Source organism: Dermacentor andersoni, chromosome 10, assembly GCF_023375885.2.
Source record: "Dermacentor andersoni chromosome 10, qqDerAnde1_hic_scaffold, whole genome shotgun sequence".
NCBI lineage: Eukaryota > Metazoa > Arthropoda > Arachnida > Ixodida > Ixodidae > Dermacentor > Dermacentor andersoni.
This window is the reverse complement of record NC_092823.1, coordinates 69,105,420-69,121,099: the sequence shown is the minus strand read 5'-3', so window position 1 is coordinate 69,121,099 and position 15,680 is coordinate 69,105,420. Positions and strand designations below refer to the sequence as shown.

The 15,680-nt window shown below is 43.2% G+C and overlaps 1 protein-coding gene across 3 annotated transcripts in view; it reads right to left on the bottom strand.

The window, feature by feature from the left end:
* LOC126544016 (uncharacterized) overlaps nucleotides 1-15,680 on the bottom strand; it is a 169,015-nt gene that overhangs the window by 55,053 nt on the left and 98,282 nt on the right. For all 3 annotated transcript variants that reach the window (XM_050191192.3, XM_055062447.2, XM_055062448.2), the window contains exons 7-8: nucleotides 13,638-13,883; nucleotides 3,144-3,389 (exon numbers count right to left, since the gene is read on the bottom strand). In XM_050191192.3, the coding sequence (XP_050047149.2) occupies nucleotides 3,144-3,389; nucleotides 13,638-13,883 (492 nt within the window). The remainder of the gene's footprint in view (nucleotides 1-3,143; nucleotides 3,390-13,637; nucleotides 13,884-15,680) is intronic.

The following is a 15,680-nucleotide window of genomic DNA, read 5'->3' as shown; positions in this document are numbered from 1 at the left end:
GAAACACTAAATCTATCCAAAGCTTTCTAATTTTCTTGGGTCGCTTTGTAGCACTATGTTGTGGGAAGGCTACGTCGCAGCAAGCGATTATTTTATCGAAAAATGAGTTGTATGCCTTATTTGGGTCTCTTTCAATTAGTTCAGAATTTCAATTATTTTTACGAATAAGAGAGCGAAAATAGGCTAGCGTCGTTGTATCGGCGAGGTGGTAAGAATATGCAGGCGCATTTTGCTTCTATTTCTGCGAGCAAGGCAGAGAACAGAAGATTGGAAGATGATCACTTTTATCAGAGGACATGACACCAGCAGTCACAGACGAAACATCTACATTAGCGATACAGACACCTAATAAGGTTTGGCTGTGTGCTGTTGCACGTGTTGGTAAAGTTATAATATTCGAGCTTGCGTAAGAGTATAGCAGATGATTCTATTCTCGTGTTATTGTACGTTCAGCCATCATATCTATGTTCAAATCTCCTAGTATGGCAAACATTTTGCCGGTGCCACTGAGATAAGCTAGCAGCTTATCCTTAAAGGAAAAGAATTCTTTTTTGTTGCCACAGGGCGGTCTGTACATACTGAAAACGGTCCAGCTTGAAGGCGAATAGGGAAGCATTCAAAGTTGTGATTAATTCGGGAGAAATCTGCAATTTTTCCGAGTTTAGATCATTTTGTACACATGCTGCTAGGCCGCCGCCTCTTGCGTAGGTACGGTTTAGTACGTGGTGCCTGTAATTTTTTAGCCGTATGTGGTAGTCCTTATCAGATAACCATGTCTCAGTAAAAAGAAGGGCATCCGGGTTAGCGTTGGTATGTTTGAGCAATTCAATTTTATCTTGCCTAAATTTCATGCTTCGGGTGTTTAAATGAAAGATTAAAACGTTTTTTTAAACCCGCACATATCTTTGAAAATGAAACGTAATCATGATAAAGATTTATCGACCAAAGCCATATCTGGACTTAAACCCAATAAAAGTTATTCTCACGAAATAAAGCTAAATATTAGCTTATATTTCGCTGATATCACCAGTGCTGAAAATATCCCGAATAGGAAATGTTTCATTGCGACTTGCCATTACTTTCCCTCCAGTGGTCCAGGCATATTTCCAACCACGCTCATTCTTTCTTTGTATCGCAGCACTTGGTAACCTTGCCTTGTCAAATGCTAAATAAAGAATATAGCACTATTCCCATCAAAGCCAAGCATTCTGGTATTTTTTTTTCCTTTTGTGATTTAGGAAGAAACCTTCCTTTTGATGCGACGCACAAATCGAATATGTTTTTTTCGTTATGTTTCGCTGTCGGTACTGTATGGCATGCGTCAATATCAGAATCTTACACTTCCTCCGCTACAAGTTCCCCAATCTTCTTTATAATCGTTTTGGCTCAGCATCAAGAGGAACACCCTTGATTTCTAACTTGTTGGAAGGCTGGTATGTTTTAAGCTCCTCTAGTTATCGCGTCAGCTAAGTATTTTGCACTTTAAGTACCTTGTTTTCTCTTCCGATCGCCTGGATTACTTCTTTCAATGCTCCAAAGTCCTTAATTTCCCGTCTCAGTTCTTTTAGCTCTTCTGGACTTTTTTTTATCTCTCCAAGTTCATCAATTATTCCAACACGCAATTCGTCCACAGCTTCTTTGACATGAGGTTTCTGGACTATGGCACAATTTCACGCTTGTAAAGTCTAGACTGTTTCAGTTGCAGCTTCGTGTAGTGCGGAAGCAGTGCATAAATTTGAGCGGAAGGAAATCGAAAATGTGTGCGCTCACTTGTAAAGCAGATGGATATTTAGTCGAGTGCTCCAGATTCACTGCTGCCGAACTGCAAGCCTGGTCGTCGATCCGCCGCTCTTTAAGCCAGCCGTGCTGTACTGCTACCCCCTTGTGGTAGAGAAGGCGCCAAAGGAACCACGTAGGTGCCGCATAAGCGATACAACGCCAAGGCGATGTAGCTCTGCAATCTTGTAGGCGTCACACCACTGTTCCACGTGCGGCAAATCGAGCGACGAAAGCGATCAGCTGCAAAGCAGAAAGATAATTCGTGGTGTGCTCCAGATACAGTGCTGCCAAACTGCAAGCCTGGTCGTCGATCCGCCGCTCTTTAAGCCAGCCGTGCTGTCCTGCTGCCCTCTTGTGGTAGAAAAGGCGCCAAGGGAACCACGTAGGTGTCGCATAAGCGATACAAGGCCAGAGCGCTGTATCTCCGCAATCTTGTAGGCGTCACACCGCTGTTCCACGGGCGGCAAATCCTGCGACAAAAGTGACGAGCTGCAAAGCAGATATATATTTAGTTGTGTGCTCAAGATGCAGTGCTGCCAAACTGCAAGCCAGGTCGTCGATCCGCCGCTCTTTAAGCCAGCCGTGCTGTCCTGCTGCCCTGTTGTGGTAGAGAAGGCGCCAAGGGAACCACGTAGGTGTCGCATAAGCGATACAAGGTCAGGGCGATGTATCTCCGCAATCTTGTAGGCGTCACACCGCTGTTCCACGGGCGGCAAATCCAGCGACAAAAGTGATCAACTGCAAAGCAGATAGATATTTATTTGTGTGGTCAAGATGCACTGCTGCCGAATTGCAACTAATGTAGGCATTAAAATCGCCCACCAGTATGTAGGAATCTGGAAGCTCGTAGGTAATAGGTTATAGAATCAGATTATAAAAATCGCTTTTTCCGAGCTGATAATTAGGGGTATGTATATATATGCAGCACTGTATGTTGCACATATTATATATATATATATATATATATATATATATATATATATATATATATATATGCAATATACAGTGATCAAGTTACTTTGAAGAATTGCCCTAATTAACCCTGCCTGAAGGGGCGCCTGAAAGGCGATATGATGATGAGCTACGGATATGTCCACAACTATCGCTGCACCGCCAGAGGAGGTATTCGCCTCGTTGCGGTCTTTACGGTAGATGGTGTACTGATGGAGAAAGTTTGTTTGCGTACATTTAAGGCGAGTCTCCTGAACACACAGGAGCTTTGGGTTATATTTGTGTAAGTGTTCTTTGATGTCATTAAGGTTGTCGATAAGACCTCTAACGTTCCAGCGTATTATTTGTGTAGCCATATTGTTGGTGTTTTTATGCTGTGTCACAAGAGGATTCAAGTTGAAGAAATTACTTACTGACTCTTCTCTGGCCCCTTGGTATCGTATTCGTCCTTTGAAACGTTCAGGTATTCTCGTGGGTAGGTTGGTTCTGCATGCACTATTTTCTTTCGGTTTGTAGCGTCGGGACTCGCGCTTCTTTCAGGTTGGGCTTTCCTGGTACGCTCAGCTTCATTGTCCAGCATGACCTTGGAGGCCGCCCAGCCAGGAGTCTCCGCGCCGTCCATCAGGGAATGGACATAACGGCTCAATGGTACCGTCCGCCTGAAATGGGAGATCCGTTTTTGATACCTTGACGACGTCGTCATCTTTGGCCGCACATTTCAGGAGCACAAACATTGACTTGGTGTTCTTTTGGCGTGCGTACAACACGCTGACCTTATACTGATCCCAGAAAACATCACTTTGCCCAAAGAAAGGCGCTAGTTTTTTTGACGTACAGTGAAAAAGCACGATGGGTGACTACATCCCCAAAAGGTCACTGCAGTTAGCGATTTTAATAGCCGCCCTCACATCGCGAGCTGAGAAGTTTCTCGCGTCTTTGCTCTTCCGACGTTTGGTGCACAAATCTGCCGATGCTGCATACCCTCTGCGTTTATTGCTGCGCAACGATAAGCCTTTCACTTGGACAGTGTAGTGGTATAGCTCGTTTTGACGACTGTTCCAGACCCATATTTCATCATTGGGACCGTATTGGGACCGTATTTCATCATTGGAGTTACCGTGTGGCTCACCAGCTTCTGTGCGGAGCTTGAGGCCGCTGCCTTCAGGCGTGTGCTGGTCCCCGTCGGCGCGACGAGGTCCCACACCACCGCTGCCTCAAAACTAGGAGGCAGAACCAATACACGTGATCTCGTCAGTTATCTTCAGCTACCCGCCCCTATGGCATCGCCAGGTACCATGTGTGATTATAATTTTCGTGGTCGAGTGGACAGTGTTACTAGGTTGGCTTTAGTCGATAAAGGTAGTGCCTCCGTTATTAGTCTGAAGTTCGAAACCCGGCTAGGCCGAAAACTGATGCTTCGCTGCTATAGAGCTCATGCATTTTGTGTTGCGAGCGCAGAGTTGCTCCGACATAAAGGAGTGTGCACCGCGAACGTCTATTTCTCCCATGACATATATCGAGCCGAACATGAAATTCTCGCTAAATTCTCTCACAATCTATTTATTTGCTTCGATTTCCTCAAACAGTGAGGTGTAACTGTTGACTGCGCAACCGCCGAGCGCTTCGTTTCTCCTCTTGCTGGCCGACATCCTGCTGAATCGCACGATCATCGATCAGAAGGTCGACAGCATGCAAGTGAAAGACGTCTTTCAAGATTCCTGTAGCCCTTGGGTTGCGTAAATCGTCCTCGCTAAGATGAGCCTAGAGGTTCTGAGTCGACTACCGGCGTCTCCGTTGTCTGACGAAAAAGACGATTATGCATAAAGTGTATTGCGGCGCAATGGCCAAGTACGACCAAAGAGCGCCAGGCCAGTGATAATGAGCACAAAGTGAAGCGATAAACTATGAGCAATGAATGTGACTGGGTTGTAAAGAGCCCTAAAAGATGGTGACTGTAAAATGCGTAATAGCTACACGTAATAAAACTATGACGATGACTAGGAAGCGTGCCAAGGACACGAAATGTACATTGAGAAAAAATTACAATTCGTTAAAATAGGTCCTAGGATAAAATTTTGAAAAAGAACTAATGCCGTAACAGAGCCCTTGAAACACAAGGACCTGGAATCAAGCGCTATTGCAAAACAATTATCGCAGTGGGATCCTCTGGAACGAGGATGCTCTACGAATTTATGGGACTTATAACATGTAAGATATCACCACTTAAACCGAGGACCGCCTTGCTGTTAAAAAGCGGTTTCTTACCAAGAAACAACCGGGTGATGAGGGATGTAAACCAGTATGCAATAGGAAAATGTTTCTCTCTCTCAGCTTCGGCTTCCCGACAGTCTAGGAGCATATGGAGGACGCTCAGCCTTTCATCACATCAAACAAAGGTTGGAGGTTCATTTCCAGTAAATAGAAAATAATGGGTTCCAAAGTGTGCCCTATTCCGAGACGACAGAATAGGACATCTGTTCGCAGTGATTTTGTTGCGGAGGGCAAAAACCTAACTGTGGCTTAATCACATGCAGTTTGTTATTTCTTTCTGCGTCCCACATGCGTTGCCAGTGGTTTCGCAGTTTCTTTCGTTTGAAAGGTTTCAGATCTGTGGAAATGACAACAGAAGTAGGATTAACAGCATGTGATGCAATTGATGTGGCCATCTGGTCCGCTAGAACGTTAGCCTCGATGCACCTATGGCCAGGCACCCAGCTTATAATCACATCTTAGTTAGATGTATACGGAATAAAGTTGATTCTTTACTGGATTTTTGTGCTTACAGAATGACATCAATGCCTTCACAACCCATAGGGTATCCGTATATATCACCGATTTTTAGAGTTTTTATTTCCTTATATGCTTCACAGCCGACAATAGTGCGTAGCCTTCAGCCGTAAAGATATTTGTTTTCGGATGCAGTACAACAGATCCCGAGAAGGATGGTCCGACAGTTACATAGGACGCCCCGTCATGTGACTTCGATGCATATGTGTAGAACTCCGTGTAGGAGTGCTTGTACAGGATTTCTACGAAATGCATCTGGATTTTACTATCTCTCGCATGCTTTGTAACTTGCAGTAAAGATATATCACATTGTATCAGCTGCCACTCCCAAGTAGGTAGCAGCCTAGCTGGAGGCATTGGGCAATGTTTGAGGAGTGGGACATCCATTTCATCCCTGAGCTCCCTCACACGCAGTGAAAAGGGTTGTCTTACAGGGGGACCATTACGATAGAGTTTAGCATATGTCATATCGTTAACAGTATTAAAACACGCATGTTGATGATTAGAGTCAACTTTCAGAAAATATGGTTGGCTGATGCACGTTCTCTGCAGATGTAGTGATCATTCATTTAATTCTGCATATAGACTCTCAATGGGACTTGTTATGAAAGGGCCAGTGGCCAGTCGGAAGCTTAGTTGGTGGACCGGATCTAGCATTTTAGCGTACTCGGGGCGGCAGAATGGGAGATCACAGCACCACAGTCCAATCGTGATCGAATCAGGATCTTGTAAATGTTCATTGAGCACTTCCTATCGCTGCCCCATGTTGTGTGGGATAAAACTTTCAGTAAGTTCATTGTTTTTAAGCACTTCAGCTCGAGATAGCTTATGGGTGCACTAAAAGTTAGTTTAGAGTCAACTAAAATGCCTAAGAACTTGTGATCTTTGTTCACAGGTATTTGCTCACCATACATTTCTATATTGGGATCTGCAATGAGCCCTTTGTTTCTAGTGAAAAGCACACAAGGACTTTTGTTGGGGTTCACTTTAAATCCGTTTTCGTCTGCCCATTCGGACACTTTGTTCAAACCTGGTTGTACTTGCCTCACAGACTGCAAGGTTGCAGAATTTGAAACGTACTTGTATGTCATGTGCGTAAACAGAAAAAAAAATGGCTGGCGGTAATTATGCACGTAGCGTGCGCATCACAATAAACACCGCGCAGCCAAGCACCCCTACTTGGTGTACACCAATTTCTTGTATAAAAGGTTGCGACAATACATTGCCGATTTTCACGCGGAAAGTGTGTTTGGACAAACAGCTTTCTTGTATGTTCAACATATTTCCACGAATACCCATTCCCGACAAGTCTCGCAAGATCCGGTATTCGCAAGTCATGTCATACGCCTTCTCCATATCGAGGAATATCAATAAGATGAACTGTTTATGTGCAAAGGCATCTGGGATATTTCCTTCAGCGCGCAAAAAATAATCAGTCGTGGACCACCTGTCTCTGAAGCCACATTAATGGGAATCAATCATGTTGTTCGGTTCAAGGAATTGTATTAGTCTACAATTAATCATCTTTTGAAACAACTAACACAGACAACTCGTACGAGCTAGCGAGCGATAACTGGCCGCCAAGGAATGGTATTTACCCAGCTTCAAGACGGGAATAACAATAGCGTTGTTCCACGAGGATGGCAAGTATCCGGCAACCCAAGTGTAGTTTCAAATTGCCAGCAATGTCATGTGTGTCTCCTTGCGAATGTTTTCGAATCATGTCATGCATCATTATATCAGCTGCCGGTGCAGAGCTGCTACATGTGCTCAATGCAGCTTTAAGCTCGGCAATATTAAAATTAGGGTTGTATGGTTCATCCGGACGCCATCTATGACCCAGTGCTTTAAGTTCAGCTAATTGTTTCTACTTGAGGAATGACATTGTGTAATGCGTGCAGCTTGATACAGCTCGAAGTGTTCGCCCAGAGCGTTGTGCTATTCTTCCAAGGTAGTCCCTTGGTCGTGCACTAAGGGCAAAGGGTGGATTTGTTGCCTCTTTAGCTTTCATACGCCATTCCATGCTTTGAACTCTTGGGTGTAGGAAGTGATGCCCGAGAGAAACCTCTCCCAAATAGCCCTTCTTGCAAACCCCACGCTTTTTTTTTTGTTTCTTTCGTGCCAGTCTCCCATGTTCATTCCAACAAGGACCCGTGTTTTGCATGAGAGTCACTGTGTTTGTGGAATAAATTTTTGTGCTGCGCCGAGTACAAAATGAGTAAAATACGCTACTGCTTCATCTATGCTAAAATCGGTGATAACGTGTCGTTATAAGTAAGTCGATTCCTCAACATTACTCCATTCGGCGGAGGCTAGTTTCCACCGGAGATTATGTGGGGGGGGGGGGGGGGGCATTCGTGTTGGCGTACGGTATTTAACCTTACAGGGAAGGGCTCACTTCCATAAGGATTGTTGATTGCATATCATTGCAAACCCGACAAAATTGAAGCTGAGCTAATCGCCAGGCTAATCATGAATATGAATTATGATGAATATTTAATGTGTTGGCTCCTTGCTGAAGAGCCGCGCACCAGAGTTCACAAGAAAATTTTCAATGAAACGTCCTCTCGCGTCACATCGCGAGTCTGCCCACATGGTGTTGTTTGAAGCTTGAAGTTTATTTTCTTCTTCATTACAGAAAGAGGCAACAAGAACTAAAGGCCACGTGGCCTGACAAGGGGCTCTTGCTCCTCAGCACGTTCGGCTTACATGATTATTCATTGTACACTATAACATTCACTGTACAAACATTCAATGTACAAATAAGATAACATTAAATGTACAAATATAACAAGAACGAGTAATTACGATGTAGAAAAATACAAATAAAGAAGATAATTTGTAAATTATTCAATGATTATGTCAAAAGACATTTATGCTTCAATTTTTGTTTGTACATTCGCATCAATGCGCAGATTAAAGCATACGTATATAGTGCATCAGATAATTTTAGTGAAATAGCATGTTATCTATAAGTAATTTGATTATGTATGACACGGTTTTTTATACATTGCTGAAAATGAGGTGCACAATAATCAGTTTTTTGCTAAACGATGTTTAGTAGCCTTTGCATTTGAAAGTTTATATCCTGACGTCCGTAGCTAGTATACGTAAATGGTATTTATCTGATTTCATTACGTAATTGGTATCGAAGTGAATTGGGTGTGCGGACAACACCGAGCCTGTGTTATATTATAGGTAAGAGTAATTTATAATAAAAACTTGATTTGCTCGGATCAGCAAGGGTTTGTGAAAGATATCGTGTGTGGGTAAGTGACGCGGCCTGCCATAGTTTTCAAAAATGCGTACTCGTTTTAGCAAGCTTATAACTTCTCATGGTTTTTTGCTGTAGTTGTTCCCCAATCAAGACACAATAAGTTTGCTTCGAGTAAAAAAGGGCGTAGTATATTGCTTTGTTTAGCCTTAATGGTATTAGATCACCTATATTATACATACAGCCCACTACTCTGCTAAGATCATTGCTCACTTATTGGCATGATTGTCCGAGGAGAAGTTCTCTTGAAACCATAGCCCCGAAAACTTTTGAGTTTTTTCTTCTTCTAGCCTCTCTGCTGCAAAGAGAACAGTTATAGTAACAGACAATGGCTAATTTATTGGTTTAAATATTATATATTTGGTTTTGTTGACATTCAATTTTAGTTTGTTGATGAACAGCCATTCAGATAATAAATTTAAATAATTATTTATTTATTTTCCTAAGCATTGCAAGAAAGATGTAACAAGTAAAATATTAGTATCATCTGCGTACATGATGATATTAGGTGAGGAAGAAACGTTAGGAAGGTCATTAATATAAAGTGTAAATATAACAGGACAAAGTATGGATGCCTGTGGAATGCCAGTCTGTATTTTGAGAAGAGAGGGAGTTGCCTGATTATATGAAACAAACTGGTAACCATTCGTTAAGTAACTCCTAATTAAATCTTATGCTGCACCACTTATACCGTAGTCATAAAGTTTGCACACAAGTATATCATGATTTATACTGTCCAACGCCTTACGCAGGTCCAGAAATAGGCCTACTGTGTATAAACGGTTTTCCACATTTTGCAGTATTTGATGTTTTATATTTAGGAGCACATCCTCACATGATTTATTTAAAATCTATATTGTGCCATAATAATAATACCATATTTCCTTAAGAAACCCTCTAGTCAAGCGTTTAGAACAGTTTCAAAAAGTTCTGATAAAAGAGGTAGTAATGCTGTAGGTGGGAAATTGTTCACACTATGGTCAGCACCACCTTTATGAACCGGACAAACTCTGCCTAATTTCCGTTTGCTAGGAGAAATTCCGGACTCAAACATTTTACTAATAATATGAGCCAACACATTAGAGATGATGAAAGACAAATTTGATAGGGGATGCCATGATACCGTCGAAGGAAGTCCCATTACAGTGTTTGACCTGGGGACCCCCTCCTGTATATTATTGCCTTGTAATATATCTTGTCTATTAATAATAAAACCTTATTCAGACCTGCCGCACTGTTTGACTAAAGTTGTTTATCACGCTGTCTATTTCGCTTCGTGGTGCCGGAAATAGCATTAAAGAATTTTGCACTGTCAGTTTCACAACAGTTGCCCTATCTCTTCTGGATCTGCTGCAGAAATGTTGCTCCAACATTGAACAAAGTGAGTGTTTATCATAGAGACGGCTTCTTCACCGGCAAGAGTACCGCTAACCGAAACTATTCGTTGGTCTTGAGGGCTAGCCTTTCCTCCAGATATCTTCCTAATTTCCTGTCAAACTTTTCTTGGATTCGTATATATGCGCGAGAGCACGTTCTCATAATATTTTTCTTTTGCTTTTAATTCTGAATTTCCTTGGTTTCGATGCTCCTTGAATTTGCGCATTGATTCATGTCTGGTGTTTTAAGAAATGTATGGTACATTTTGTTTTGATTTTTGATCTTTGTAAGAAACACTAAATCTATCCAAAGCTTTCTAATTTTCTTGGGTCGCTTTGTAGCACTATGTTGTGGGAAGGCTACGTCGCAGCAAGCGATTATTTTATCGAAAAATGAGTTGTATGCCTTATTTGGGTCTCTTTCAATTAGTTCAGAATTTCAATTATTTTTACGAATAAGAGAGCGAAAATAGGCTAGCGTCGTTGTATCGGCGAGGTGGTAAGAATATGCAGGCGCATTTTGCTTCTATTTCTGCGAGCAAGGCAGAGAACAGAAGATTGGAAGATGATCACCTATATCAGAGGACATGACACCAGCAGCCACAGACGAAACATCTACATTAGCGATACAGACACCTAATAAGGTTTGGCTGTGTGCTGTTGCACGTGTTGGTAAAGTTATAATATTCGAGCTTGCGTAAGAGTATAGCAGATGATTATATTCTCGTGTTATTGTACGTTCAGCCATCATATCTATGTTCAAATCTCCTAGTATGGCAAACATTTTGCCGGTGCCACTGAGATAAGCTAGCAGCTTATCCTTAAAGGAAAAGAATTCTTTTTTGTTGCCACAGGGCGGTCTGTACATACTGAAAACGGTCCAGCTTGAAGGCGAATAGGGAAGCATTCAAAGTTGTGATTAATTCGGGAGAAATCTGCAATTTTTCCGAGTTTAGATCATTTTGTACACATGCTGCTAGGCCGCCGCCTCTTGCGTAGGTACGGTTTAGTACGTGGTGCCTGTAATTTTTTAGCCGTATGTGGTAGTCCTTATCAGATAACCATGTCTCAGTAAAAAGAAGGGCATCCGGGTTAGCGTTGGTATGTTTGAGCAATTCAATTTTATCTTGCCTAATTTTTATGCTTCGGGTGTTTAAATGAAAGATTAAAATGTTTTTTTAAACCCGCACATATATTTGAAAATGAAACGTAATCATGATAAAGATTTATCGACCAAAGCCATATCTGGACTTAAACCCAATAAAAGTTATTCTCACGAAATAAAGCTAAATATTAGGTTATATTTCGCTGATATCACCTGTGCTGAAAATATCCCGAATAGGAAATGTTTCATTGCGACTTGCCATTACTTTCCCTCCAGTGGTCCAGGCATATTTCCAACCACGCTCATTCTTTCTTTGTTTCGCAGCACTTGGTAACCTTGTCTTGTCAAATGCTAAATAAAGAATATAGCACTATTCCCATCAAAGCCAAGCATTCTGGTATTTTTTTTTCCTTTTGTGATTTAGGAAGAAACCCGTTCCTTTTGATGCGACGCACAAATCGAATATGTTTTTTTCGTTATGTTTCGCTGTCGGTACTGTATGGCATGCGTCAATATCAGAATCTTGCACTTCCTCCGCTACAAGTTCGCCAATCTTCTTTATAATCGTTTTGGCTCAGCATCAAGAGGAACACCCTTGATTTCTAAGTTGGTGGAAGGCTGGTATGTTTTAAGCTCCTCTAGTTTTCGCGTCAGCTAAGTATTTTGCATTATAAGTACCTTGTTTTCTCTTCCGATCGCCTGGATTACTTCTTTCAATGCTCTAAAGTCCTTAATTTCCTGTCTCAGTTCTTTTAGCTCTTCTGGACTTTTTTTTATCTCTCCAAGTTCATCAATTATTCCAACACGCAATTCGTCCACAGCTTCTTCGACATGAGGTTTCTGGACTATGGCACAATTTCACGCTTGTAAAATCTAGACTGTTTCAGTTGCAGTTTCGTGTAGTGCGGAAGCAGTGCATAAATTTGAGCGGAAGGAAATCGAAAATGTGTGCGCTCACTTGTAAAGCAGATATTTAGTCGAGTGCTCCAGATTCACTGCTGCCGAACTGCAAGCCTGGTCGTCGATCCGCCGCTCTTTAAGCCAGCCGTGCTGTACTGCTGCCCCCTTGTGGTAGAGAAGGCGCCAAAGGAACCGCGTAGGTGCCGCATAAGCGATACAACGCCAAGGCGATGTAGCTCTGCAATCTTGTAGGCATCATACCACTGTTCCACGTGCGGCAAATCGAGCGACGAAAGCGATCAGCTGCAAAGCAGAAAGATAATTAGTTGTGTGCTCCAGATTCACTGCTGCCGAACTGCAAGCCTGGTCGTCGATCCGCCGCTCTTTAAGCCAGCCGTGCTGTCCTGCTGCCCTCTTGTGGTAGAAAAGGCGCCAAGGGAGCCACGTAGGTGTCGCATAAGCGATACAAGGCCAGAGCGCTGTATCTCCGCAATCATGTAGGCGTCACACCGCTGTTCCACGGGCGGCAAATCCTGCGACAAAAGTGACGAGCTGCAAAGCAGATATATATTTAGTTGTGTGCTCAAGATGCAGTGCTGCCAAACTGCAAGCCAGGTCGTCGATCCGCCGCTCTTTAAGCCAGCCGTGCTGTCCTGCTGCCCTGTTGTGGTAGAGAAGGCGCCAAGGAAACCACGTAGGTGTCGCATAAGCGATACAAGGTCAGGGCGATGTATCTCCGCAATCTTGTAGGCGTCACACCGCTGTTCCACGGGCGGCAAATCCAGCGACAAAAGTGATCAACTGCAAAGCAGATAGATATTTATTTGTGTGGTCAAGATGCACTGCTGCCGAATTGCAACTAATGTAGGCATTAAAATCGCCCACCAGTATGTAGGAATCTGGAAGCTCGTAGGTTATAGGTTATAGAATCAGATTATAAAAATCGCTTTTGCCGAGCTGATAATTAGGGGTATGTATATATATGCAACACTGTATGTTGCACATATTATAAATATATATATATATATATATATATATATATATATATATATACATATATATATATATATATATATATATATATATATATATATATGCAATATACAGTGATCAAGTTACTTTGAAGAATTGCCCTAATTAACCCTGCCTGAAGGGGCGCCTGAAAGGCGATATGATGATGAGCTACGGATATGTCCACAACTATCGCTGCACCGCCAGAGGAGGTATTCGCCTCGTTGCGGTCTTTACGGTAGATGGTGTACTGATGGAGAAAGTTTGTTTGCGTACATTTAAGGCGAGTCTCCTGAACACACAGGAGCTTTGGGTTATATTTGTGTAAGTGTTCTTTGATGTCATTAAGGTTGTCGATAAGACCTCTAACGTTCCAGCGTATTATTTGTGTAGCCATATTGTTGGTGTTTTTATGCTGTGTCACAAGAGGATTCAAGTTGAAGAAATTACTTACTGACTCTTCTCTTGCCCCTTGGTATCGTATTCGTCCTTTGAAACGTTCAGGTATTCTCGTGGGTAGGTTGGTTCTGCATGCACTCTTTTCTTTCGGTTTGTAGCGTCGGGACTCGCGCTTCTTTCAGGTTGGGCTTTCCTGGTACGCTCAGCTTCATTGTCCAGCATGACCTTGGAGGCCGCCCAGCCAGGAGTCTCCGCGCCGTCCATCAGGGAATGGACATAACGGCTCAATGGTACCGTCCGCCTGAAATGGGAGATCCGTTTTTGATACCTTGACGACGTCGTCATCTTTGGCCGCACATTTCAGGAGCACAAACATTGACTTGGTGTTCTTTTGGCGTGCGTACAACACGCTGACCTTATACTGATCCCAGAAAACATCACTTTGCCCAAAGAAAGGCGCTAGTTTTTTTGACGTACAGTGAAAAAGCACGATGGGTGACTACATCCCCAAAAGGTCACTGCAGTTAGCGATTTTAATAGCCGCCCTCACATCGCGAGCTGAGAAGTTTCTCGCGTCTTTGCTCTTCCGACGTTTGGTGCACAAATCTGCCGATGCTGCATACCCTCTGCGTTTATTGCTGCGCAACGATAAGCCTTTCACTTGGACAGTGTAGTGGTATAGCTCGTTTTGACGACTGTTCCAGACCCATATTTCATCATTGGGACCGTATTGGGACCGTATTTCATCATTGGAGTTACCGTGTGGCTCACCAGCTTCTGTGCGGAGCTTGAGGCCGCTGCCTTCAGGCGTGTGCTGGTCCCCGTCGGCGCGACGAGGTCCCACACCACCGCTGCCTCAAAACTAGGAGGCAGAACCAATACACGTGATCTCGTCAGTTATCTTCAGCTACCCGCCCCTATGGCATCGCCAAGTACCATGTGTGATTATAATTTTCGTGGTCGAGTGGACAGTGTTACTAGGTTGGCTTTAGTCGATAGAGGTAGTGCCTCCGTTATTAGTCTGAAGTTCGAAACCCGGCTAGGCCGAAAACTGATGCTTCGCTGCTATAGAGCTCATGCATTTTGTGTTGCGAGCGCAGAGTTGCTCCGACATAAAGGAGTGTGCACCGCGAACGTCTATTTCTCCCATGACATATATCGAGCCGAACATGCAATTCTCGCTAAATTCTCTCACAATCTATTTCTTTGCTTCGATTTCCTCAAACAGTGAGGTGTAACTGTTGACTGCGCTACCGCCGAGCGCTTCGTTTCTCCTCTTGCTGGCCGACCTCCTGCTGAATCGCACGATCATCGATCAGAAGGTCGACAGCATGCAAGTGAAAGACGTCTTTCAAGATTCCTGTAGCCCTTGGGTTGCGTAAATCGTCCTCGCTAAGATGAGCCTAGGGGTTCTGAGTCGACTACCGGCGTCTCCGTTGTCTGACGAAAAAGACGATTATGCATAAAGTGTATTGCGGCGCAATGGCCAAGTACGACCAAAGAGCGCCAGGCCAGTCATAATGAGCACAAAGTGAAGCGATAAACTATGAGCAATGAATGTGACTGGGTTGTAAAGAGCCCTAAAAGATGGTGACTGTAAAATGCGTAATAGCTACACGTAATAAAACTATGACGATGACTAGGAAGCGTGCCAAGGACACGAAATGTACATTGAGAAAAAATTACAATTCGTTAAAATAGGTCCTAGGTTAAATTTTGAAAAAGAACTAATGCCGTAACAGAGCCCTTGAAACACAAGGACCTGGAATCAAGCGCTATTGCAAAACAATTATCGCAGTGGGATCCTCTGGAACGAGGATGCTCTACGAATTTATGGGACTTATAACATGTAAGATATCACCACTTAAACCGAGGACCGCCTTGCTGTTAAAATCGGTTTCTTACCAAGAAACAACCGGGTGATGAGGGATGTAAACCAGTATGCAATAGGAAAATGTTTCTCTCTCTCAGCTTCGGCTTCCCGACAGTCTAGGAGCATATGGAGGACGCTCAGCCTTTCACCACATCAAACAAAGGTTGGAGGTTCATTTCCAGTAAATAGAAAATAATGGGTTCCAAAGTGTGCCCTATTCCGAGA